The sequence below is a fragment of the Rhinolophus sinicus genome, chromosome 3 (genome assembly GCF_057876585.1).
Source record: "Rhinolophus sinicus isolate RSI-liver-muscle chromosome 3, RSI-T2T, whole genome shotgun sequence".
NCBI lineage: Eukaryota > Metazoa > Chordata > Mammalia > Chiroptera > Rhinolophidae > Rhinolophus > Rhinolophus sinicus.
In genome coordinates, this window is record NC_142503.1 from 27,447,578 (window position 1) to 27,475,040 (window position 27,463).

Sequence of the window (27,463 nt, forward strand, 5' to 3'; positions counted from 1 at the left end):
ATACATATTTGTGATCCTGGATATCAGAATGAGCTAGGGACTTAAAAAAGAAGAAACCAGAATCATATGCCCAATCCTAGATATTCTGAATCAGTAAATTAAGGGAAGGACATAGTCGTGATGGTGGTAGTGATGTATTTTTACTTCCTAGTAATTCTGATACTAACTTGTCTTAAGAAAATAGTTTGGTAAGTTCAAGGGACACTCACTATATGACCCATAGCCCATTCAAACTGAACTAGCAATCTATGTTATAAAAGGAATCTATTTTATTCTCATTTTTTCATATGTTCATACCATCATAGCTGTACTCTTTTCATAGTTTGTTGAAATTATGAATAAGTGAATGAATGACTAAGCAAATAGCTTGAAATGTAACGTATAAGAATAATGGATAAGAATAGTGGACAAAACTCACACAAACTGATTTCAATTCCCAACTCTGGCATTTACTCACTGTAACATCATCACAGGAGCCACTTAGCTTCGTGGACTTTAGTGTGTGCTTGACACATTAGGTATTAATATTTGATAAGTGTGTGTCAAATTGAAAATAAATATATGGACTTTATGTGTGCAAAATGGTGTTAAAAATACTCTGATTATCTCTTAGCGTTCTTTTGAAAATAAATGCTTACAAAATGTATCTATAAAGTGCTGTAAGGTCTCATTTATATGAGTGCATTAATGAATGAATAAATAAAAATATGAGGGACACTATAGTAAAGGCAGGAGGAGCCATAAAACGGTGCCTTCTAGGCGTTGGTCCCATTGGTTCCAACACTGGTACCTCTCTCTACTCTTTTCACCTCCCTTCTCACATTCTGTGATTGAGGGTTCAGTCTCCACATTCATCTCTTTGGAAGAGCAAACACTACTTAAAGTGGTGCTTGTAGTGAGGAACAGATACTGTTTTAAAAGATACTAGTAAATGTCTAAAAATGTCTAATGGAAAATCTATCCCATAAATCATTTTAGAGTTGTAAGACATATCCAGGAGATTTCACATGCAAATAATAGGAGAAAAAGGAACAGATGAAGAAAGATTAATGGATAAAGATTTTATCTTTACATAAAAGAGTCCCATAAGTTCCTGGCAAGATTAATGAGAACAGTCCAACATTTAGACATCACCTAAATTCTAAGCATAAAAAAATTGTAAATTTCCAGATAATACAAAAGAAGGAAAATCAGCTCTACATGTGATTCTTTTCTATGCAGTAACAGAAATAAGGAAACAGTGGAACATAACATCTACTGACCATTAAGAGAAGACTATGATCCAAGATTCCATATCTAGCCAAGATATTCTTTATCTTTCTTGCTCAGGGAAAATGTAGACATTTTTAGATATACTCTAAGGATTTAAGGGATATATCTTGCATGTATCCTACTTGAGGAAAAATACCAAAAATATGACGATTGAATGAGAACAAGGATCTGAAGAAAGGAAAGATGAGAGGAGAGGAAATGGTAATGAGTGAATGGAAAAAAATATATGTGCATACACACATACTCATGTATACAAATACATGAGTAAAATATCACACAAATATAAAATACAAAAAAATATAAAAAGTTGGAATTTATAAGTGTTATGTGAGGAATTTTAAATAGAGAAGACAAGAGTCAGAATAAAATACAAATGAACATATATAATATAAAAGCAAATACAAACCACTCTTTATGGAACATAAAGGTTTTGAACTATCTCAACAAAACAGGTTTTGGAGGTCTGTGATGATAGTGGTGGGGAAGTGGAGAGCAAATGTTTTCTCAAGGAGACAGTGAAAATGGGGGTTTTGGGGGCTATAGGTATTACTGTGATAAGAGAAAAACATAGGTATAATTATGCTTTATAACTAGAGAAAGGTAACTACAAGCAGAATTTTAAAGCTTAATAAAACTTCCAAATGACCAAAAGAATGAAAGGGGCAGTTCGAAATATGACAAACATGGCAAAAGTAAAGAAACAGGAAACAGCAACCAAGTGAAAGGAGTAAGAAAAATTAAAGACGGGAGAAAAATGATCAAGTATTTCAGTGAGTATACTAAATCTGAGTTGGGTGAATTGTCTTAGCAAAGGCCTCAGACTGACTGCATTAAAAGCAAAGTTCTGTTATATGTGGTTTATAAGAAATACATACACCTAAAGCAGTAAGACAAAGAAAAGAAAACAACCAAAAACACAGCCAAATGGATGCAAAAAGGAAGCATCATTATATACGCTACATCTAGAATTTTTGAAATGAGATAAAACGACAAAAATACTAAAGGTATTTAAGTATGAGTTAGAAAGACTTCTGTTTGATATCAAAACTCCCCCCTTCTTATTGCATGATTGTTGGAATTTGTATTAATTTTCAGAAAAGAGTAAAAGAATTAGAAACCATTTTTATTACCTTTTTGTGGGAGGCTTGAATGGCTTGTTTGAAGGCAGAATTTTGGTTGGAGGTCTGACTTTTCGATGAGGAGTAAAAAATTGGCACATAAAAATTGTTGTCATTTTTGCTCAAACTTGAGATTTGCTCATTTTTATTCTTTTCAAGAGGAATTAAATCCTCATAGAAATCTGTTTCCAAATCATCTTCTTTAGTTTCTACCTAGAGAAAAATCCGTATGAAATAAAACAGAATTTAGGAAATTTTGGAGCTACTTGTGAAGATATAATGCAGTGATCATTTATTTATGCATTCAATAAATATTTATTGAAGATCCATTTTGCTCCTGAGCAAGGGATAATGTTAGTTCCTGCCCTCAGGGAGTCAATAGTTTATTTAGAGAGAAAGACAATCACAGACACTTAATTGGATATGTGAAGTGTACTGCCAATAGAATTACCACAAATAACTATAAACCCAGAGAGACAATACCAGGAAAGTCTACCTCAAGAAAATGACTCCTAAGCTGAGACTTAATGGGGTAATAAGCAGCAGGGCCTATTTTCAGTGTGCTTGTGAATTTGATGCCGTTTGCAATCTAATTTAAGATATCTTTCAGAAAATTAAGGCCTAGACAAGGAGAGGGCAGGTCCTGTCTGACCCTGCTCTGAAACCTTCTCCATCCCTTTAGTCTAACTCAATGTTGGGCATCAACACTCTACTGGCCATGTCTGCAAGGCAGAGGACAAGTAATCAATTGGTTCTGCCTGGTGGGTGGTTATCTTCACTGACTTGGTCTGGGAAGAAGGGAAAAAAACAGTGGGACTTGACTTACGCTGAGTAGACCTGAATTCAAGTACAAGTTAAATCCTTGTTATGTTTATGCTGGTAAGAAGAGAAAAATGGATACATTTTTTGAAAAGTTGCAAAACAAATTGAAGAGTAGTACTTCTTTATGTTAAAAATGTTTGTTTGATTTACAATAGAAAAATCTTTTCCAGTTTTATAATATTCAGCATTAAAATACACTGTGAGGCAAATCACATGTCACCATTAAATAGCTTGCACAATTAGTCAAGCAAAGACAAAATAACTCAGCTGCGAAAGTCTTGCTCAACAGTAAAATACAGAAGTTCAGTGTTGCTTTTCGATATTGCAGTGCATGCTAGTTAGCTTTTAAAATGTCTACGAATAAGTTAACAATGAAACAATACAATTATATTTAAATATAGTTGCGAATATTTCTTTATCATGTCTCTAAAAAACCCAGACTACAAAAATATTTTGTTTCATGAATTAGCTTTCACACAAGAAAAGATGTATCAGCTTAAAGAAAAAGATATTAACCTGTATGAAAAGGGGTTTTGGGTATCCTGGCCAGAAGCTCAGAGAAAATCTGATCATGCAATTAGCTTGGTGGGAGGGCAGGTGTACAGGTGAGTGGTACTAAAAATTAGACTGAACTGGAAAACGGGCCAGGCCTTGTAGGCCTTGCTGAAATATTTGGATTAAATTCTAAAGGCAAATTTTGCATGTAATAAGTTCTTCAAAAATATTAATTGAATGAATGAAAAATTGGGAGTGTTACCATCACATTTGTGTTTTTGCAAAGATCACATAAACTACATAGTTAACTAAAGTGAAGGCAAAGAGAGTGGTTTGAAAAACTTGTAATAAGCTAAGGGGGACAGGTTCACAGTCAGGTCTATGGGAGTGGTGGTTGGGTAGAGAGAAGCTGGTAGATTTGAAAGATATTTAGGAGGTAAGTCAATAGAAGTTGTTGACCAAGTATATGGTGGTGGGGAGGAAGGGAGCCAAGGATGGAAGGGAGGGAAGGAGGGAAGGAGAGAGAAGAGAGAGAGAGAAAGAGAGAGAGAGCAAGAGAGAATAGGAATGCTGTTTCATGAAAGAGAATATAGAATATAGAAAGCCAAGGCAACTTTTGAAAGGAGGAAGATGAGTTCTTCTTTTTTTTTTTTTTTCTGTGTGAGAAACAGCTGGTAGGCTCTGAGAAACTTTATTTGCCCAGGAAGCGATGTTAACCAAATTCTGGGGTAAAGGTTTTAATCTCCATTTTGCAGATTACTCTGAGTTTCTCCCTGAGCCCATCCTGACTATCTGTGGATCTTGTGGGCTGATGACATCCTGGGGCTCCATGTGCATTGACACTTTTATTTTTGTGTTTGAAGAAAGAAGATGAGTTTGTAGGGAGAGGCAGAAGACAGTTAATAGAGACTTGGGGAATGGAGGGGATGGGTTGCACCCGGTTTCCTGTGGTGTGAGGGTTAGAAACAGAGCCTGAAGTTGTGAATTTTACAAGGGATTTAGGAAGGATCTGAAGGATTGAAGAGCTATGAATGTTTTCAGGCTTTGGGGTGCAACAAGAGGCCATGTCTAGATAAGCTGGTCTACTGGAAGAATCAAAGTGTAGTGGTAACCTCACTCTGCAGTCTACTGGTGACAGCAAATGCTTAGCACACAAACAGTAGCAAAAGCAGCAACAACAAGGAAAAGAGAGGATTCCTGACTGATTCAAATCTGGGACTGGTGCAGGAATTTTACAGTGACTGAGCTCTGCATTCAGCAGTTGGGGGATCCCTGAAGGAAAAATTCTTCCTATGGGTTTCTATTCTGACTTCCTGTCCAACACTTTCCCTTCCCTGCCTTTCCCTCTTTCAGAAACCTCTCTACAACTAGCCTATTATTTCATCTGTCCTAATAAACTCCAGAAATATAAGAGAAGGGAAGTCATATGTCTGCTGGATTTCTCCTCTATTATTTTCAATAGCTGTCTGCTAAAGGCATAAACAAGGTAATGTAAGATTCAGTAAGAAGTAACCCAATAGCTTGTGACCTTGGATTTGATCATTCTCAGATCTTTGTTTGAAGAAATACCATTACCATTTTGTATCACCATTACCTTTTGTAGCAGTTGAATATCATCTAGAACTCAATGATGTACAGGTAGAGATCAGCGCAGTCAGCTTCTTAAGTTTGGACAAAGTTTTAGAATTGCCTTGATAATGAAATGAGTCTACTTTATTCTGAATGGGGATTTTCAGGCTGTGTTTCCTGATTAACTTGCCCTCTAGGCTTGGGTTACCAAATAATGCCCGTGGATCAAGTGGTCTGCTGGTAAATATTTAACAACCAGCTCTCTGGGAGAGGAAAACAAAAACGTGACTTACTACAGCATTTGCCTTTCCTCATGGTGTATATATTCCTATTATAACTGATTTCAACCTACCTATGTGGCGCCTCTGAATTCCAACTTGGATAATGATGCCTAGTAGCAAATTATTACATAGTATTTTCATGATACAGATACAGTAGATGTAAGGTAACCTTAAGTGCATAGATAATAATAAAAGGGAACAAAATCATTGAGAAAAGATAAATGTTGAATAATTATCACCTGTGTTTTTAATATTTTTATTTAATTGTAAGATGATATAATTAATATTTAATAATGTCTGAATTTAACAATTTGCTTGCAAAATTCCTGAAAATTTACCAATTGGTTCAATGCCAGCTGCAAGAGCTGGCATTGGTGAACCTCACAGGTGATACCTTTTAAATTATAGTTTATGAAAGGTACGCAGACCTGCCACTTATTACACAGTTGTTAATGTCTTTCTTGATATTATTGTCAAGGTCTCATTTATCACAACTCTGAGAAAGTTCTCCATCTTCAATGAGCCTAAATCTCCTATTAGTAAGGTGGATATAAACAATTTTCTACCTTTCTGGGAAAGTTGTTATGGGAATTGAGTAGAGCACTATATGCAAGGACTTTGAAAACTCTAAAGTAGCCTATAAATGTAAAGTGTTATCTAAGCCCAAATTTGCCCTAATCTTAAGTGCTGAGCTTAAGTTTTCTTACTTGTCAAATTGCTTGAAATAAATGCTGGCTAAGAATATAGGCAATATGTTCTTTTGGAAATTATTGTATTTTGAAATGAAGCTTATGGATTGGTTGCTTAGGACCTAGAAAGCATTCTCCAACAGAACAGCAGTATATGTAAATGTTTGGGTTTTAGCTCTATCTACAAAGCTTATTCAATACAACATATCTTAAGAGTAGTACCATCATTGACAGAGTTTTTGATGTTATTATTTCTTTGGATGTCTCTTCTGAATTACTGTTTAGCATAACAGCAAAACCTTTCTTTCTACCTTCTTTGGAGGTGGTGGACCCTCTGAGATTAGTCTTCTGGATCTGTGGGGAAATAGTGGGTAGTGCCTTTACTTGGTCAGGGGTCACTTGTTACTCTTGTCACTTGTACTTCCAGGCAGAGATGGTTTCTTAGGGTCTCCCAAAAGGTGTTTGAATTTGACAGTTGGACCCCAAGGACATTCCCCACACTCATTCATATATATTAGATGATGTTAAATTGAGTTTATCAAATTGAAAATTGCCAGTATTTATATGTGTATAAAAGTTGTTTTAAAGGAAGGGTTGAATGACTTTTGCTGGATTCATACTATTCATCACGTGGTCTCAGAAATCATGAGACCTTCTGGAATTCTCTCTAGCATGTCAAATTTGTATGCATGGATGTTACTATTAAAATCATGTCTTTTCTGTTTCTCTGATCATAAAATAAAAAAAAAAATAGGTTGTTTAGTTCAACAAGTGTGGAGCACTTATTGTGTGTAAAGCACTGGGCTACCTTCTGGGGGTATGTAGTACACTGCTCATTACCACTTAGGAAAACAAACAGAAAACCACATCAATTAATAAAGTAGGAAGGAAGGTGGGCAGAACCTTAGATTCATCGTGACTTTTTAGAAGCAAGACACTCTTTTATGTCTAAATATAGTAATCACCTGAGAGAACTAACTATGCAGGAGAAAATTCTAAATAAATCCAATCATCTTTCTGTGTGGTGATACGTTACAGCTGTATGCTCACTGAAGAAAGCATGGACTCTAGAGTTTGGGAAACCTGGGTTTGGATCTCTAATTAGCTACTTACTAGCTGTTTGACTTTGGGCAAATTAGTTACCTTAGTTTTTTCATTTGTAAATCGATGATAATAATACTAACCTCATTGTGTTGTGTAATAAGTAATTAAAAATGCTCATTACCTCTTTATTCTGTCTCATCATTCATTATTCACTTTTTCATTGAAAATTTAACTTATAATCACCACTGGAGTTGGAATGCCGCCATGATAGGCTGTCATACCTCAAAGTTGACATTTTCCAGATTGGCCGAAACACGGTATGGATTACTGTCTTTAATCCTTTTGACAGTTTTGCATATTCCTCCAGTGAAAGAGTTATCAAGGACTTCTCCTCTGGTCTCTCCTGCCAGAAGATGATACCTAGAAATATAATAATTTTCGAGAATTCAAGAGATATAGGATAATCTTTAAAGTATACCTTACTTATGTGAAAGAAATTCCTCTCTTAGACATTTTTGACTCATGACAAATGACTTGAACAAAGCCCATTTTTTTCTAGTCTATGGTGAAGTATCCAGAAAGGGTTGGAAGCCAAAATTCAGCCCCTCTGGCTCTGTTAGCTTCTCCTTATTCCACTCACATGGCTGTTCTGGGCTTTCAACATGAAATGAAATTTGAGTTTATAATTATTTCATAGCTTACAAAACCAACACAAACTTTGAAAGTAGATTATGAAATAAATTATTATATAATAAATGCCATTCTGGGTCCACTTCCTTCAGTATGATACAGTAAAGGAATTCTTATAGAGAGCTAAACATGAAATAGTAATAGCAATATTTTAATAGAATTGTAATAATACTACTGCTTTTATTAATAATGAATAATATTTAAAATTTATTTAACAAATGCTTACATGTTACTTACCATAAGTCAAGCACTGTTTGATCTATATTTAATATTAATATTATATTTATTTAATATTTCTGATAACCATGTGATGTAGATATAATTATCATACCCATTTTACAAATAGAGAAGACTGAAGCATATAGAGTTTAATTAGCTTAGCACAAACCAAGCATTTAGGAAATTGTTTGGTGGTAAATGAAATACTCCTCCAAGATGCTAATAGTTTTCCAAATTCTTATAGATATTAATATGTATTTCACTAATGTCTATGAAAAAAAGAAGTTTTGTGTTAAAAAGTTTGGTAATGCTGAATTACAGATGATGAGATAACAGAAAAATATATATACATCTCATTAAAAAATGAGCAGAGGATCTGAATAGACATTTCTCCAAAGCACACATACAGATAGCCCATCGACATATGAAAAAATGCTCAGTGTCACTAATCATCAGAGAAATGCAAATTAAAACCACAGTGAAGTATCACCTCACACCTGTCAGAATGGCCATTATTAGTATATCAACAAACAAGTGTTGGCAAGGATGTGGAGAAAAGGGAACTCTCATGCACTGTTAGTGGGATTGCAGATTGGTGCCACTGCTATGGAAAACAGTATGGCGGTTTCTCAAAAAATTAAAAATAGAGCTACCTTATCACCCAGCAATTCCACTCCTGGGTATTTATCCAAAGAAATTTAAAACACTAATTCAAAAAGATATATGCTCCCTTCTGTTCACTGCAGAACTATCTAAGATATGGAAACAATAGAAATGCCCATCAATAGACAATTGGATAAAGAAATGCTGGTACATGTATACAATGGAATGTTACTCTTCTGTAAACAAGAATGAAATATTATCATTTGCGACAACATGGATGGACCTAGAGGGTATTATGCTAAGGGAAATAAGTCGGACTGAGAAAGCCAAATACCATATGATCTCACTTACATGTGGAATGTAAAGAACAAAATAAATGAACAAAGAAAACAGAAATAGACTCAGAGATACAGAGAGCAAACTGAGAGTTACTAGATGGGAGGGACGTTGGGAGGCTGGGTGAGAAAGGTGAAGGGATTAGGAAGTACAAATTGGTAGTCACAAAGTGGTCATGGGGATGTAAAGTACAATATGGGGAATGTAGTCAATAGTATTGTAAAAACTGTATAGTGTGAGATGGGTACTAGACTTATGGGGGGGTCGTCACTTCATAAATTATATAAATAGCTAACCACTGTGCTATACACCTGAAACTAATATAAAATAATACTGAATATCAATAAAAAAATTAATTAATTAAAAAATATATATAATGTTCTTTGCCCCCAGTTCCTGGCACAGAGCTCCTAAAACCATTGTAATTTCCTAAGCGATAAGAGCACTAAGAACACCTTTTGTTCTAATACTTGGTCTTTGACCCTTGTTTCTGATATAGGGCTCCTAAATCCCTTGACATTTCCTAGGTAATAGCGGTGTCTTTCTTCCTTTTTTTCTTTTTTTTAATTTATTTTCCAATTACAGTTGACATGCAATATTATATTAGTTTCAGGTGTACAACATAGTGATTAGACATTTATATATATATATATATATATCTTATGAAGTGATCACCCTGATAAATCTAGCACCCATATGTACAAAGTCTTTTTTGTTCTTAATGAGGTGACTTTGGTGGGCTCCTGGATGGGGGCTAATCACCAGAAAGACCAAGGCTTAATGAGAAGTTTGGAATTTTCAGCCCCACCCTCCATTCTCCAAATAGGGGAGAGTGGCTGGAAATGGAGTTAATGATTGACTGCACTTACATGATGAAGCCTCCAAAAATTCCAAAAAGTATGGGGTTCAGAGAGCTTCTAAGTTGATGATTACATGGAGATGCTGGAAGAGTGGTGTGCCCGGAAAGGGTATGAAGCTCAGAGCCCCTTGCCACATACCTGGCCTTACTCATCTCTCCCAACTGGAAGGTCATCTGCATCCTTTATCATATCCTTTTATAATAAACTAGTGAACAGTAAGTCAACTGTTTTACTGGGTTCTGTGAGCCCACCTAACAAATTAATCAAACCTGATGAGGTGGGGGTCCAGGGCAAGGGGGGGATCAGTGGGAACTTCCAAATGTATCAGAAGCACAGGTGAAATGACATCTGAAGTGTGGGGGGACAGTCTTGTGGGACTGAGCCCTTAACCTGTGGCATCTGACACTACCAGAATTGAGTTAAATTGTAGGATACCCAGTTGGTGTTGTGGAGAATTGCTTCATAGGGGACAGCCCCCACGCATCCAGTGTCAGAAGTGTTGTGAGTGTGTTAGTAGTGTGAGAGAAAAAGGGGTACACAGGAGGAGAACTGGTTTGTGAATTACATATCAACGAAGCTGTTAAAAAAGAGAGTGATTCCTGTGATTATGTAGTGGTCTTTGTAGTGATTCCTGTAGGTTTTGTAAGATGCATCTTATACTCAAGTACCGGTGAATACAATTTGAGGTTTGTTCTCATCCATATTTAAATTTGTGTTAATAGGTATTTGAGGGAGGAAGTATGAGAAGGTGGTCTAGGAAGAACTTTCCAAACTACTTAGGTTAGCATGACAAACACAGGTGTTTAAAATTCATTTTTGTTTTCTGAATTAAGAGGGATGAACGAGGAAAAAAGAACTGTTGACCTTATACTGCCTTATGCTAGTACTTACGAGTTTGTCTCAACAAGAAAGAGCTTAAGAAAAATGGCTCCCAGGTCATGAGGAATCTATGGAGGTAGCAGCTGCTTGTAGAAAGCCTGAAGACAGGATTTTCAGGGCATGCCTGAGGAATCTTTTAGGAGTTAAGTCAACTATGCAGCAATTTTCAGCCCTATTATCTCTTTGCCTCTGTGGTATTTAAATTGACTTTAAATATTTTGGTGTTTCAAATACATCATGAATTTTAATATTATAGGTTTCTAAAGGGCTTTTATCTAATTTGGTTTAATGTGTCTTATTTTGTAACTGTTTGAATTTAATTAATTTATATAGACATATACAAATATGCGTGTGCGTGTGTGTGTGTGTGTGTGTGTGTGTGTATGTGTGTACATCTGTACCTTGGCTGAGCCTGAGAAAAAATAAGCAACATGCTAATATTGCTTGATTTTTGCGTTAGGTTTAAGACGTGGTGACTGATGTTGGCACCGTAGGATATTATATCTTATTAAATTCTTTCTTGAAGAGATGCCATTTGAAAAGAGGTACAGCCACCCAGGCAGCTACCTTTTGTGGATAGAAATATGTCAGAGAGGGGGCAGAGATTCTAAGGCCAGCAGATTAGAATGAGATTCCAGTAAGCGGCTCTTAAAACCCTCATTCCTTGGGGAGACGAGGAGAGGACTGGCTGTCCTGAACCAGCAGGTTTTGCTCATTTCTGAGAATCCTTGGGACCACAGCTCTGCTTGGCAGAGGGCCGCACGGTCCTTCTGCCAAAGTACACATAGCATGTGGTCCTCCCCATCTGTAACGCTAGAGTCTGGACCAACTGAGCAAGAGGTGAGTTTGTAATGTCACCCCTGATAATCAGAACATCAGAAAACATGGTTACCAGTGAGAGGTTTGGCTGAGTTTTCTTCCAGGAAAATGAAAAAAAACAGGAAGCACACTGATAAGAAGATGATGTTGAAACATTCTCATTGAAACCAATTCTAATTAGGAATTGTTAGGCTAGAACCTCAAATTCGTTTGTAGTCATCCAACACACAGGTGAGGAAACTGCAGCCCATAGATGTTCAATAACTTGGTTATGATACAGTGTCAATGCAGAACTAGGTCTAGAGCCTGGTTCCCTTTACTTCCAGACTAATGGCTGTTCCGTTTTACTGCTGTCCTTGAGTTTGGTTCAGTAACTTCTGGTTTTTATTCTAATCAAATATTCTAATGAAAGTTGTATTTGTAACTGCTGCTTTTTGTCTTTGGTGCCTCAAAGCTTCATATTATGCAAGTCTGGCAGGATAAGTGAATATATTTTTTTTAAAAAGAAGTTCAATAGGAAGCAATAAAAGCCTATAGCAAATGATTTGCCTTCTGGCTAAAAATCGAAGGGAGATTTCTTTATCATGGGAACCGGAGAGTACAGGAGATTATCTTTACTAATTTTTCTTATGCTTCCAACTAAAGCTTAGGTCTTCTATTTCCATTGAGTTCTCTTACATTTTCTAAAGTTTTCTAAGTCATTTGTTCAGTATAACGAATTTAGAATCCCTTACTAAACCTCTATGCCCTCATGACTTGAAATAGGAACATTAGAATTTCTGAAATAGGAATATTAGAATTTCTGAGCACTATTCAAAGATTGAGAGGAGGGTTGCATGGTCTCCTGAGGTTTCTTCCATTTTTTTTTTTAAGGTGGTTATTGTCCTGAGTCAGCATGAAATGTTGGAAATAACTGGGGTTTTGAAATCTGGATTTGAGTCCTGTTTCCACCATTTACTAATTGGTAGAATTGGACAGGTTATTGAACTTTCCTGGGGCACAGTTTCTTGGTTTGTAAGTTGAACAAGAACCAGATGGTAAAGAAAGTCTGACCTTCTGTCTTTAAACTGTAATGATCTTCCCATGAATCATATCGTCAACGTGAGAGGAAGTTTCGTTATGTTCGTTTCACCTCTAACTCTCTTAAGTTTTCCACACCACTGTTTTTTATCATCCCCTTTTCCCCATGTTTGTGTAACTCCTTTCCTTCTGGCCTTGTCTCCCATTATTGACTTGGAGCTTGACTCTTACACTGGAAGACTGGTTTTGCTTTTCTAGTGTTTTGACTTTCAACACACTCTTAGGCATGCTTTTCTGATACCTTCTTTCTCCATTTGCTCCTGGCATCTTGGAGTGATTACTCAGCCACTCAAGAACTAGCCCCAGGAATCCATCCTGGCATGTGAGTAGATGGCCTCCCACCAGTTTGTCCTGATTCACTCCAGAGCAGTCAGAGGATGTATGAGAATTAAATGAATAACATTTATGAAGGGCCCATAACATTGCCTGGTACAGAGTAAATGTGAAATGCCAAATTATGTTATTCTCTAGGAGTGAGGCTCATGGCCACATGCTTCCAGAGAATAGTAGCCAAGTGCCAGAGACAAGGCTGGTGGGAGTAATAAGGTTAATGAGGAGGCGGACAATGGCATGTCTCATTGCTTCACTGCTGCTTCCATCTCATTAGTTCTGAGAACTCTCTATTTCCCCAAATGATAAAAAGATGTTACATACCCAGTGCCCATTATCTGGGCATTAGGGATTGGATCATACTTCCGTGGGCATACTTGTTTTGTTCTCCCACAATTTCTTTCATCTGAATTGTCTCCACAGTCATTTTCTCCATTGCATTCTAACTTGCTGGCAATGCAGCGGCCTAGTCAAGAAAAGCAAACAACATTGACAACAAGTGATCATTTAAGACAGTATTTATTAATTTGAAACATTAGTGCCTTAAATTTCAAGGAAAAGTTAAAAGCAAGTTTTTATTATTTTTTAAAGGGACTCATCCAAGATCATGCACTTAAAATTAAAAAAAAAAAAAGTTTTTCAATTACAGGTGACATTCAATATTATATTAGTTTCAGGTGTACAGCATATAGTGGTTAGACATTTATATAACATATGAAGCAATCCCCCTGATAAGTCTAGTACCCACCTAAGTTTTCATTATTTTTGATAAAGATTTAGGAACACATGGAAATGGAATGACAAACTGATATTTTCTGTTATTTTTTTAGGATTAAAAGAGTCACCATAGATTATTTAGTCAACATTGGTCTGATAGTCTTAAATAAGGTAACTAATTCTAGAATCCTATTCCCATTACAGTGAACATTCTGTAGAAGCATGTTCTGTAGGAGAAAATGAACAGTAGGTTTAGAATTTGGATAGCAGATTCAAGGTTACTGTTTTTACTCAAAAAACTGTAGCTTTACAAACACACCCACACATCCACACATCCACTAGTATATACAGTTACTAGGCTGAATCTCAAATTTTATGTTGAGTGAAAGAAACCAGACACGTAAGCATCATGCATGTGATTCCTTTATATGATGTTCAAGAATAAGGAGAGGGATTCACTGAAAAGAGGAAAAATGGAGTGTCTTTGGGTTTATGGAAAATTTTTACACCTTAATTAGGGGTTGTTTACATGGATGCATGCATTCATCAAAATAAAATTGCACATTTATTATATGTGCATTTTACTATACATAATTATGTAACTATACATGATTACTACATATTTTATTACATATTCACTATATATAATTATAGTATATAATTATTTACTACAATTAATTTATTACATCTAGTTTTTTTGACAAGTTAAATGCCTAGGTGCTACAGTATTAAGAAGCAGGTTACATGATTGAATTTAGGAGATAGTACAAACTTCATGTACTCACATAATTCTTTTCTCTTTTAAACATGCTGAATTTCCTAAAGATCCTTGGAATCAGTAACTATATATTACAGAAATTCAAGTGCCTCATGTGCAAAGACAGCCCGTCTCCTGTTCCTTACCCTCTTGCATGTAATAAGGGGTGCTGGTGTCCTACCGTTTATGTACAGGTCTCACTGACAATGATTAAATGTTTGACTCAAGATTATCTGGTTAACTATTTTAGGTTGTGGTTTGCATCTCACTACAGCTACACATGATTACCTTTACTAGCTGAAATGCTTGGGGAAATTGAGTATTCTGTTGAATAAATTTTTCTATTAATAGAAAATTCCCCAGAAAGCACTTAGTTTCAACTCTTTTGGTTAATAATCTTCACTCAGAGTGTAACAAAGGTAATTAAGTCCTCCTTTGATTATCGAAAATCTTGCATTGTATCTAGACCATTATTATAAAGAATTATAGTTATGAGCCCCAGAATCATACAAGACTGAAAATATAGAGGGAGTTGAATTTCTGTTAATCCCAGGATATAACCTGAAAGATGCTGTTTTTAAAAGAGCACATCTCTAGTTTTTTATTTGTTTGGTTTTTTTTCAGGGCAAAACAGAATGGGTAATTTAGTTTAAAATAGAGATGCCGTTACTAACAGAAAACCCCAAATATTACAGTTTTAAAATGTTTTGAACTTGGCACAAACTTTAGCAAATGCTAATTTTTGATATAGTTACACTGAAAAAAAACTGTTTCATCAAATAGACGTCGGGATACACATGCAGGATACAGTTCTCATTAGCTTAACTTTGTGAGCAGGTTACCAAATTTGTTAGGATACAAGAAATTCTACCCATTTGATACTTCTAGGGATACTGGAGAAGACCTATTAGCAAGGGTAGGGATGAAAACAAGAGGACATCTTTTGAGTGATGTTAGGAATAAGTGGCAGGAGTGATATAGATCCCAAGGAACACAGCTAATAATGGTTCCAGGCCACGAAAACTCAGTGGTGTAGGAAGCACGAGGGAAAGATATTATAAGCCATACATATATCCTATACAAAGAAGGGATGGGAAAGATGAAGGGCAATTTAAATAGAGCAGGATTTGCAGAAGTCAACATTTAGCAAGCACATGTACATAATATATATACACTTACACCTGGAGTTATGCAATCATTTAGAAATTGTACATGTTTCTCCTATCTATGTACTTGAACTGATTTGTGTTACTGCAATGACATCATTTTTATAACCAGCTGCAAATTATCTAGTCTTCTAATGCTTAAAATTAGGACTTTGGGAGAGAAGTTGGCACAGAGGATGGGAATTACACTCATTGGTAATTCTCAAAGATATACATTAAAATAATAGACTTAGTCTTGAGGACTCTGAACAGCAACTATGCAGGAGGAAAGAGGAGAGGGAAACTCTCTTTAGGACAGACAGTTCTTTGTTAATTGAGGGCCGAACATCATCTTGAGTCAGACAAGTAACAGACCATCTAGCCTTTTATTCCCTTTGAGAGTGGCATTAGTGGATGTTTTCAGGAGAGCATAATAATATATCATTTTTAGCAGAATGTTTAACAACCAATAGGCTATGTCACCACCCAATCAGAATGGTTGCCAACCACATCTGTGCCAGGGATTAACCAGTTAATGGCTGAATCCTGGGAAAATCGAGGGATTCCTGGTGAAGGAAACAGGGCAGGGGTTACACAGGGAAGTCAGGGTAGTAGCTGCTTACCAGCCACTGCAGATGTTTATTTGTTTGTGTTTAATCAGTGGCTGTGGACATATTGCTGATCAACTAGAGATCAGCTGTATATACACCACTAATTTTCCTGAAGTTGCTCATTATGAATTGGTGGTCTGTCGATGTTTTTAAACCATCCTCAATCTTGTGAATATTTTGGGCCCCAACAAAACTCTTTTGTAATAAATTTCATAGACTTATCATCCATTGAATAAAGGACTTCTTCCTGGTAATTTGTTCTAAAAACTTTCCTACCAGCTTCAAATAGTTACATTTCTTTTCTAAGTCTTTATCTTAATATTCTGGATGTATATTCCTCTCAGTCATTGCCATGAAGATTTTTCTTACATTCCCTCTTTTTTTTTGGTCAATAGCTTATATGCCCTACTCATGTAGGTATGATCTATATCTTCTTGCCCACGTCCCACCGTTTTAACTCAAGTTTGGGGAGCACAGAGGGAAAACCCTGACAACCGCATTTATGTCTGACATTCAGAAAATACTGGGAAAACTGAAGAGAGGAAGCAAGAAGTAAGAGGAGGAAAACATTGTATCCAAGGTCAATTTTCTATGGAATTTGAAATTCTGCTATCCAGTATAAATACTTTACTTGTCAGTATATTCCAGAGTACACAGCAGTGATGTAAATTGTATTCATCTGAACTCTAATTTTAATTTCAAATTGACTATTTAGATAAGAGGTCAGTGATCTATGGCTCATGGACTAAAACTAACCTGTGGCCTGTTTTTGTAAATAAAACTTTATTGGAACACAGCCACGTTCATTTGTTGATATACTGTCTTTGGCAGATTTGATGCTGCGATATCAGAATTGAGAACCTGCAAAGCCTAAGATATTTATCATCTAGACTAGACTTTTACTGAAAATGTTTGCAGAAATCTGATCTAGATTGTTTAAAGTGGTGAGCGTTGGAGAGCTATTAATTAGCAAAATAATATATAAAGTACTATATTCAAGATTTGATTATAATCCAATGAAACTTAAATATTAGAATTTCTGAATCTGAATGAGTATTGGACTTGAAGGGACTGTTGCCATCATTTAAATCATTTGCAGTTTCCTCTTGCAATTACCTTTGGAGCCACCAATGGACCACCCCAGAAAATTTGTCACATCATCTATAGTCATCCTCCTGATATAATATCTTAATATTAATATTAATATCTTAATAAACTATATTGAAAAATCTCTTAAATCTGTTGCTCCTTTTCAATTGCTTATTCTGATTATAGATTTGTGCTTACTAATAGCCAATTTAAAAATGTATCTGCCTACTTCTCCTTTTTCTTCTCCTCTCTCTTCCTCCTGCCTTATAACAATTTAGGGACCTGGGCACCAGTACTTGATGAGCAAATGAATCGTGTAAGTGGTCAAGATGGTTATAACTTGAAAGCTGTAATTTCACACATGAGTAGCTTGGTAATTAGTAGCATAACACCCCCAACTCCCCATGCTTAAAATATGGTGGGACGTCTCTATCACAGCTTTTACTGGAGTCAATTGGAATAACTTTGTTTTACTCAAGTCATTTTAGTAAAGGCTGAACATTTTCCAAAAGCACATTACCACTGTCACAGCGAAATTTATTCTTGCAGTCAACCTCTTCGATGTTGCAGAGTTTAGAGGGAATGCATGGTTGAAAAGTCACCAGGGGCTCAGTACATGGTTGTCCTCCAAACTGACTGGGGCGCAAAATGGATCTAACCTTAAACTGAAAGAAAAGGAGAGAAAGATGAGTAACTCTGAGGCATGGTCAAAGCCAAAACGTATCTAAGAAAACTGGGCTTAAAAATCACAATAGTGATTTTAACCATAGTGGTGTTTCCTAAACTAACTGATGATTTTTCCAATTCCATTATTGTGTGTCTTTAAGGAAGTCATCCCCTCTCTAGGCCCCAGTTTCCTTAAAATGAGGAAGTAGGGCAAAAAGCTTTCTAAAACTTCTAACTGAAATCACGTGATTCCCAATTAAATAGAAATCAAATGCACAAATAATTACTGAGCATCTCCTGAGTGCAGATTCTTCCAGGTAATAACAATAGCCCTTCTATATCTCAAAGGTAGTATGATGTGAGTAATAAATGTGCAAGGATTTGGGGGTTCTTTTGCACAAGGAAGTCACCATGGAAACCAAGGTTGACACAGTCTCTACTTTAAACGATTTTAAATGGTGAGTAGTAAAACAGAGAGTTAAGGAAGAATAGTAAAAAGTACTGACTTTGATGTCAGAAAAATCCGAGTACAAAGTGTAGCTCTACATTCATTAGTGGTATATTTTTGGGTAAATTACTTAACTCCTAAAGAGCCATAACTTCTTCCTGTGGGTAGAAAACCACAATGTGATGTGAAGTTTGTATAAAGTAATATATGTAAAGGGCCCGGAACAGTTTATCTCAGAAAGTGGGTGCTCCACAAATGAGTTTCTTTTTCTTCCCTAACGTATTCATGTTCAACACCTGCCCTGACTGAGGTTCACACGGGCAATGTCCTTACAGGAAAGTGCTTGAGGTGGGTAAATATTGCAACTGGGAACAATAAACAAATGGAGGGACTTTCCTGCAGAAAGAGGGAAGTTAGAAGCAGGGCAAGGAGTCAGGCTTTGGATTAGTGTTCCTCATCTCTGTCTGATTTTAAACCTTGGACTCAAATACCGATTTTCTAACACCTGCTTTTGTTTCCTGAGCTATCAGAGCTGGGCACATTCAGTACCAAAACCGGGGGCAGAATTTCCTTTGGTGGTCACACAACAGTGAAACATGTAAAATGAATTCCTGTCCCCCTCACCCCCCAAAAAATTGCTGAATGAAATTTTCCCTTAATGGAAGGTGGGAAAGTTTATTTTCAGAAGTTGAAGAAGTTCAGCATTTCTGTGATTGTTGAGGCTTTCAGGGAATCCAAGCATGTTTATTGTGATTCAGATTTCCTGAATATGCCCATGTGTTACCTACCTGTTTTTCAACACAAGGGTCACAGTCTGACCATGGTCCATAATCTCCCAGAAGGCAGTTGATAGGACAAGTTTGCCAGTTACATTCTCTGGTCTCCTGCTTGATGCAAAGCTGCTCACAAGAGTTCCCCAGATAGTACGCATCCATTACTATTTGTCTGAAATAGTGAGGAAAAAGCTGCTTAGAATGAGTATATTCACCGTGGCTCGAGACTTATAAGAATAATACCATTGAGCATTAACTACAGTGAGTAAAAGGAAAGAAGGTTTTCATGGAAAATCACGTAGGTTGCACATGTGCAGTTCTTACCACTTAATGGAACTCAGAAACAGTTATGTAATTTGTGGGGCCCAGTGCAAAATGAAAATGGGGGGCCTCTTATTCAAAAATTGTTAAGAATTTTAAGACAGTGATGGCAGAGCATTAAGCCAAACATGGAGCCCTCTAAATATAGGGTCCTGTGCTTCTGTACAGATCACACACCATGAAGCTGGCCCTGATGGAATTCCTGGAAGGGACTGGAAGGGAAAGAAAGGAAAGAAGAACCATGCAAATTGCTTAAAAAATGACAACACAATGTGGAAAGTACAATGATTATGAGATGGAATCAGAGTGGTGTAGGGCCAAACAAGTCAAAGGGAAGGTAACGTGAAAGATACATCTTGAAAAATTCATGTGAATTCTCCAGGCAACAAAAGGAAGGGCATGTGGAGGGAACATCATGTGCAAAGATTAGAGGTGGAAGAGAACGACATGTCCATATGGAATGGGCTTGAGAAGTGCATGATTGTGAGGAACTGGATATATTGTTGTACTTTATTTGGTAGACAGTAAGAGAGCTACTGAGGGACTCTTGAGTAGAGGAGCATTATAAACAAATCTGTTTTTACATCCTTAGTGGATAGTTTACTGGGGAAGTCAACTGGTGATTTTAATGAGACTCGTACTACATATACAAAAATAGTTTTCTAAAATAGGTCTCTAAAAAAATACTCAACTAGTTAAAACACATTAAATATATGCCTTTCTCTCCCAAGTCGTGTGAGCATCTCCATAGAACAGAAACACCCAATAGATTAAAAAAAACAAAACAAAAACCTGGGGGACAAGTAATCTGAATTGGTGAAAAGACAGATTAAATGTTATCAAGTAAATACAGTTTTCCCGCCTTCTTATACATGCCAACAATCAAGCTAACAGCTAACAGTGCTGCTCGATTGAGGTCCTGTTCGACTCAGTTTAATGAGTAGAAAATTCTCTATAATTAACTCACTAACTGGAGGCAAGCAGAGTTCTATGGGGATTGAAAAGAAGCTTGAGTACTAATTCTAAGCAAGTTAAATAGTCAACTGAAAATATTGCTGGTTCTTAATTAAATTTCTTTTCAACTAGTCAATTTCATGAGCGAAAAGTAGACTTCCATTCAGCCTTGTGCAGAAAAGACCTCAAATTCCATCCAAATTTATGAGTTCTTACTTTGAGATATATTGTTTTTCCTCATTGCTTAGTGTGGCACTTTTGATATTGGTAACTCTGTCCTCGAGGTTTCCCAGGGGACACAGAAAAGCTGCCTAGCTCACACCCACCTCCTTCGGCTCTGGGTTCCAGAATTGCAGGTTTTTGAGCAGCTGGACCATGAAGTCCATGGGTAATGATCACAGAAACAGGCTTGGCTCTTGTCAATCAGAGCACTCAACAGGATGAAATATAAGATGGACTGTCTGGCCATGCCTTGAGAGTCTCCAGGCCCTGAAGAGGAATAATATAACATATATCAAACACCTATTAGGGATAAAACTTTACAAATCATTCTCAGTTACAGACTTAGATATTATCTTAGAAAACATCTGTATCTCCCTGCCTTCCTTTAAGCAAGTTAACACCTATAAATTCACATGCTCATCAGTACAAATCTCATTTCTAAAGATTTTTAGGGTGGATGTTCCCATGGTTACAACCCCCAGTATGAGTTTCTCTGAACTGTTAGTGACAGGCTACAAGACAAAGTATGTAGTAAATATTGTAACCCATTTCATTCCAAAATGGGAAAACTTATACTTTTCAGAACAACTGCTCATTTTGTGTGGGTAGGACCCTCAAGTACATTTCAGTTTTTCATACTTTTCTGGGGCTGGGGAAGGTGTCAGGACCATTCTGCTGGAAGATCTAGCTTCCTGACATCCTGTAAACCTGCTAAAGACAGAGTTCACTTTTTGATTGTGTCTACTTACAGAGTCATAGAAGTTAGAGCTGGAATGGGTCTTTGAAATCTGCAGGTAAAACGCCCTCATTTTATGGAGGATACAACTGACGCCGAAGGAGGTGTAATACCATTGAGGTTACATGACAAGTAAAAGCCCAGAACTCCTCATCCTTAGATGAGGTGCATCCCAGCACTGAATTTCTAGTAACGCTAATTATTGTGCTACTGGAGCATCTCTAGATGCCTGGAACTCCACCCCTCAGGCCATGAGAGGATTTGTCCAGATGTGGCTGAATGCCAGGGAAAAATTTGACCTGTAGTTCCCCGCTGTGTGCTGTGGTGCCCTGAGGATCTGTGAATTATTGAAAGGAATCTGGAAAACCATCTCTGCCCCCTAATATTGCCATTTTGATCTTCATATCTCTAACAAAACATGCAACATGATTAAATACATAGAGTAAATACTGGTATAATTAGTATACTAACTTCCATTTAAAGAAGTAAAATGCCATTCACCTATTTTCTCTGTTTCAGTTTCATTATTTATAAAATAGGAATAATACTTTAACCTTCTTCATAAGGCATTTTTTAGGATTCAGTAAGAAAACTCATATAAAGTGCTTGAAACAATCTTTGGCATAGAATCATCACTCAATAAGCATTAGCTTTTCAAATTAGTAATAACAATTTTGCAAATTTCATTGTAGCTGTTGGTCATGCATTTTTCAAAATTAGGGGCTCCTTGCATTACAGCGAAGATCATGTGAAGATTGAAAATATGTTTTGATATTGAATAAGACTATTCACATTCAAAGTGATTTAGACATGTGGCTTTAGTTGCTTTTCATCTTAGAAATAAAATCAGATCCCTGATCACCTCATTGGAAATTTCAGTTTCCCACGAGTGTTTCCTCTCCTCCTTCACTGCTTTATTTTTCTCTGGTATATATTCCCTCCTATATATACAATATTATTTAAGTTTAAATAAAGATCTCTTTTTCCTTCACCATTAGAATTCAAACAGCATGGTGGTAAATCTTTTTTTCTTGTTTTGTTCATTTCAGCTTTTAGACTAATGAGAGCAAGCATAATGTATAATAAATAAATATTGTTAAGTTGATTTTAAGTAGAAGAAACAGTTTACAAATGGGTTCTAGCGAAGTCTGAATAATGTAATTTGAGTCTATTAATACAGCAACTTCTGTAATACTATTCTTAATAGCTCTGCCAGATTAAGGATATTTCATAGATTTTGGAAATGAACTTGTCTGTTCAATTCTCATCCATTGTTTTAGCAAGAGTGATAGTTCGTAGTATCAGTGGCTTATCTCTAATTTGTTGTAATAGTTGATTGAAATAAAAAACTAGATCTCTTGAGAGTCAGATTTATTTTTAAACATTGTAATTTATTTAGTTAGTCCACCTCTTATTTATTTGAAAACATCTATTGTGATCTAAAAATATAGAAATGTATGAAGAAGAAAAGTAAGATGTTTCAAAATATAACCAACCAGAAAAATTCTGCTGACATTCAAAAATTACAAATAATACATGCTTATATTTGAAAAGTTTAAACAGAAGAGAAAGAAAAGTATAAGGCCTGAGTTGTCTGCTACTTGTTGCCAGAACCTCTACCCACACATAATCACTGTTTTGTCTTTTTGTGGGTATCCAACGAAGGGAAAAACTTCCCACACATCAGCTTACATATATACACATATGCATGTTCCATTTTGCTCATATATATGTATGCATGTTCTTTAAATATATATACAACAAAGAGAATATATGATGTATATTACTCTGCACTTTGCTTTTTTCACATCAGAATATACTTTGAAGTTATTTTTGTACAAATAGATGCATATATAGTTAATTCCTTTTAGTGGCTACATAGTTTTATACCACATGGATGCATTATATTGGACTTAACCATTATCTTAATTGTGGGCATTTAGTATATACACACACTGCAATCAATACCTTTGCAATGTATGTTGGCATACTTTTGTAATATATGCATGGGGCCAGCATGTATATTCCTAGCAGTAAAATGGCTCAAACAATATGTAAACTTAAACTTTTGATTGATATTGCCAAATTGCCTTACTGAAATATGGCTCCAAGTGTCTCAGGTGAGTTTCTGATTATATTTTAATGTGGTTACTTTACATTTCTTAGTTATGATGAAAGAATACTTCAGTAAAAAAATGGGGTTCATCATTTTATAAATTTTTGTTCAAGCCAAAAGCTTGAAATCAGATATAAAAATTGTTTCTCCAATATGCTCAAAAATTAGAACATTTCTTTTTAATAAATAAGTAAGCTTTTTGAACTTTCCTACAAGCTCAGAGAAAGACACTGGAATAAAAGCAACCAAATTTATTGACATGTGGCTAAATATGTCCTTCAACTTCAAATGGAATCAACACACATTTGAGTATCCATTGTGTGCTGCTAGGTATTGCATGAGATACAAAGAAATAGAATTCATTATCTTTGTCTGAGGAGGGTAGACAGCAACTGAAGATGCTTCTCATGCTTTTCATCCAAGCTTTTTTGTCCAATTTATAGACAAGTTGCTACAGTTCTAGGCTATTTCAATCATAAAAATGATTGCTGCATTTGCCTGCTGCTCTTAGTTTACTGGTAACTCACCTTTCCTGGTTGTCCTTAGCAGCACAGAAGGAAGGGTAAGGCATTAGGATAGAGTGTTCAGATCGAATTTGGGCTGGGATCGAACAGAAATGTGTGTGTTCTAAACATCAGACCTGAAATCCAGATTGGGTGGTGTTTTAAAGGCCCTCAGGAGCTGAGGTTCCTAAATAATGTGAAGTTTCTTTTTTAACCACCGCTCATCCCCCACCCTCCACTCCTAAATTGTGTTCTTCCCTATACAGGAATCACTTCAACAAGGAAACCTAATCAGAGGGTTTTGTTGTTGTTTCTTTATTTGTTTTTTTCTCATTGCTTTTGAAGAGATAGATATCTTCCAGAATAATTCTCTCAATTTAGAGAAAACCAATTCTTAAAGCATTTTGTGGAATCAGCAGGTAAATGATTGAGAGAAGTTGAACGACAGATTACCAGTTCTCAGTGCTCAGCTGACTATCTGTTTTAACTTCCAAGAGCTTGACAAGTATGGGTGGATTTTATTTCAATTATCATCAAAACAGCAAGAACAGAACCCTTATAAAATATTCTGATCTCTTCTTTGGATATAACTGTTCTGAGGCAATTTGGAAAATGCACTAAATTAAGATGGTACGTCAAAGCTTCTTATTTGAGGAGAGCTAATAAAAGAGCTAATGGGTAGCTTCTCTTTTTATAACATTTTATTGTTATGAGGGAAAATCGTTTTATGTTAAAAAGATAATTTTCATTCAAATAAAGATAATTATTTTTCTAATTTTGTTTTTATTCATGGACCAGCATATAATATCAAATGGTTCCTTATTTATTAATTTCTATCATCTGTAGGCATTTTGGAGATATCTGAATTCATATGAGGACATTTGACTCATTACCATACATGTTTTATCCACACATGGAACAAAAGAAAACTCAGTGATAGAGGAAGATAGTTAAGAAAAATTTCCCATGACAGGGCCATGGTAGGAGGGCAGGAATTCTGCAGTTTTCTCATAATTGCCATCCCCTCTTGAACTCTAAACATCAGTGATTTCATTGAACTATTAAAAATGGCTTTGTGAGCAATTAGAGAATTCTAGTGTAATGTGAAGTCCGTCTTATTTTGACCTGTCACCCTCCGATATCCTTGACTCACATGACCGATCTGTCTGTACGGCTGTTCGCACATCTTACCTACAGGTTCAGATGATGATCTAGTTTGTCCCCAAATGCAGGTTCTTGCTTTCCATCTCCTTGTAATCTTCTCGAATCTCTTATTTCTTATTCTTTTTTCTTCTGTGCATTCCCAGGGGCTCAAGGAATGATATTTACCATTGCTAGGGCAGATTGGGGAGTCTAGGCACACGATTGATCTTTTGGCCAAAGGACATGTTTACTTTACTTTTAACTCTAACCATCAAGGTAGTTCTCTGGAAGGAAATTTCTTTAGGGAACATGAACCTTTGGTTCTTTTGAGATTTAAGCAGTTAGTTCTTATTTTAAAAGAAAGACAAAGAAATGGCTATAGTCTGACATGTACGTTTACATATGAAAAGATAAGTTTGTTGGAAATATATAATCTACAATTTTGAAATATAAAGACTACAAATGAAATCATTAAGTCGCTCACCTTTAAACAGTTTGTACTGGCCAGGGAACGAATCTGTAAAGGCCCGAGGAAACAATAGGTTCTTTCAGTGAGAAGGGTTTATATGATAATCCAAACAAAGGTTTTTTCACTATTGCTAGCTAACACAAGGTCATGCTGTCATATCTCAGAGAAACACAAAATAAACATTCTGTGGGAACTCTGGCCTTTGTAAATCAGAACTTCAATCATTAACAACCCGGAAACTTAAGAGTGAGATACTACATAAGGTCTTGAATTTTCAATGATTTTCTCATTCAAGGGATATTGTACTAAATATTGCTACTGCAGAGAAAAGAAATCTCTGACTCCATTTTAAAAAATGTTTGGGAATAAATTGCTTAAAATTGCTTTCTCCTTTAGGAAGGTATTCATTTAAGTAAAATATGTATAGATCCTTATTTTTGTTTGATTATAGAATACTTATTGAGGAAGATTTAGAAAATATAAAACAGTGTGGAGAGGAAAATTAAAATCATTTTTCATAACCAGAAAAAACCACTATTGATATTTGGAACAAATACTTTTAGTCATATAATGTGTAAGCATATGTGTCTCCCTGTATAAATATGCACACAGATATACATATACAACTTTTTAAATGCATCACAAATTTTAAAAAGATTTAAATGTACAGAATTAATCACAGTTTATAGAACCATATCATCACTGGTCTGTGCAAAATCTTTTCATTTTATTTCACTATTTCCCCACAGGATCTTGTTTCATTTATCCCTGCTAAAGCAAACCTTGTAGGGTCAGCCCTTGCACAATACCTCCCCTAAAATTCATGCATTTTTTCATAAGTTCATGGTGCTTGGAGTTAAGGGCAAATTCTCGAAGTCGTAAGCTAGAGAGATGAAAGTCAGTAGCCAATAGGATGAGCCTAAATTGGATTGTTAAGCAGTGTGATCCATGAGGAGGACAGAGAAGTGGGAAGGTTGTGTGCCTTGGTACAGGAAGAACACAAGTGGAGAGAGCTGAAGGTGGTATGGAAGAATTCTGGAGATGGAGTGCAAATATCTGTGATCCAAATACTAGAACTGATCTAGCATTGCCTGAGAATCTAACATCTTTTCAATGATGTATTTGGGTTCCCCATCTTGGGTCCTCATGGATGATTAAATAGTATATCCACTCAGGGTAATTTTCTAGAGCAGTGTTTGGCAGACTGCAGCCAGTGAGGCAAATCTAGCCTGCTACCTATTTTGTAAATAAAGTTTTATTGAAATAAAGTCACACAATCAGACATTGTTGTACTACAACAGTAGAGTTGACTTGTTGCAACAGAAAGACTATAGCCTGTGAAGCCTAAAATATTTACTATCTGGCTCTTCATAGTAAAAATTTTCTGAACTCTGCAATCCAGAGGGAGAGATTTTTGTCTGATTAATATGACCACAGTGTCCAGTTGCTTTTGGAAGTAGAAGTAGTCTTACTGGGAACTGATGAAGGGGTGATTGTTCCAGAGCTAGAACTGGAATGCTGTGTGCAATTATGCTCAGGTCTGCTCTGCAAGAACATGAGTGCTGTCTAAACAATATTTGGGTGTATGTGTACTGCTGAGGAACAAAGCATGCTGTGAAGTTTGCTAGCTGAGCTGTTTCAGCCACTGCAGGCCTTCTGAAGTGTTGGCTGGTGACACGGAATACCT

The 27,463-nt window shown here is 36.1% G+C and overlaps 1 protein-coding gene across 5 annotated transcripts in view; it reads right to left on the minus strand.

Annotated features, from left to right (window-relative positions):
* C6 (complement C6) overlaps positions 1-25,951 on the minus strand; it is a 65,528-nt gene extending 39,577 nt beyond the window's left edge. For 3 of the 5 annotated variants that reach the window (XM_074328966.2, XM_019748550.3, XM_019748549.3), the window contains exons 1-7: positions 25,356-25,528; positions 20,914-21,076; positions 19,328-19,484; positions 17,946-18,090; positions 13,431-13,572; positions 7,572-7,710; positions 2,403-2,603 (exon numbers count right to left, since the gene is read on the minus strand). In XM_074328966.2, coding sequence (XP_074185067.2) covers positions 2,403-2,603; positions 7,572-7,710; positions 13,431-13,572; positions 17,946-18,090; positions 19,328-19,484; positions 20,914-21,056 — 927 coding nt within the window. In that variant the 5' untranslated portion in view covers positions 21,057-21,076; positions 25,356-25,528. Of the gene's footprint in view, positions 1-2,402; positions 2,604-7,571; positions 7,711-13,430; positions 13,573-17,945; positions 18,091-19,327; positions 19,485-20,913; positions 21,077-25,355; positions 25,529-25,791 lie in introns of those variants that run through there. The other 2 variants (XM_019748555.3, XM_019748554.3) reach the window with 2 other exon arrangements.
* Between the last annotated feature and the right edge of the window lie 1,512 nt (positions 25,952-27,463).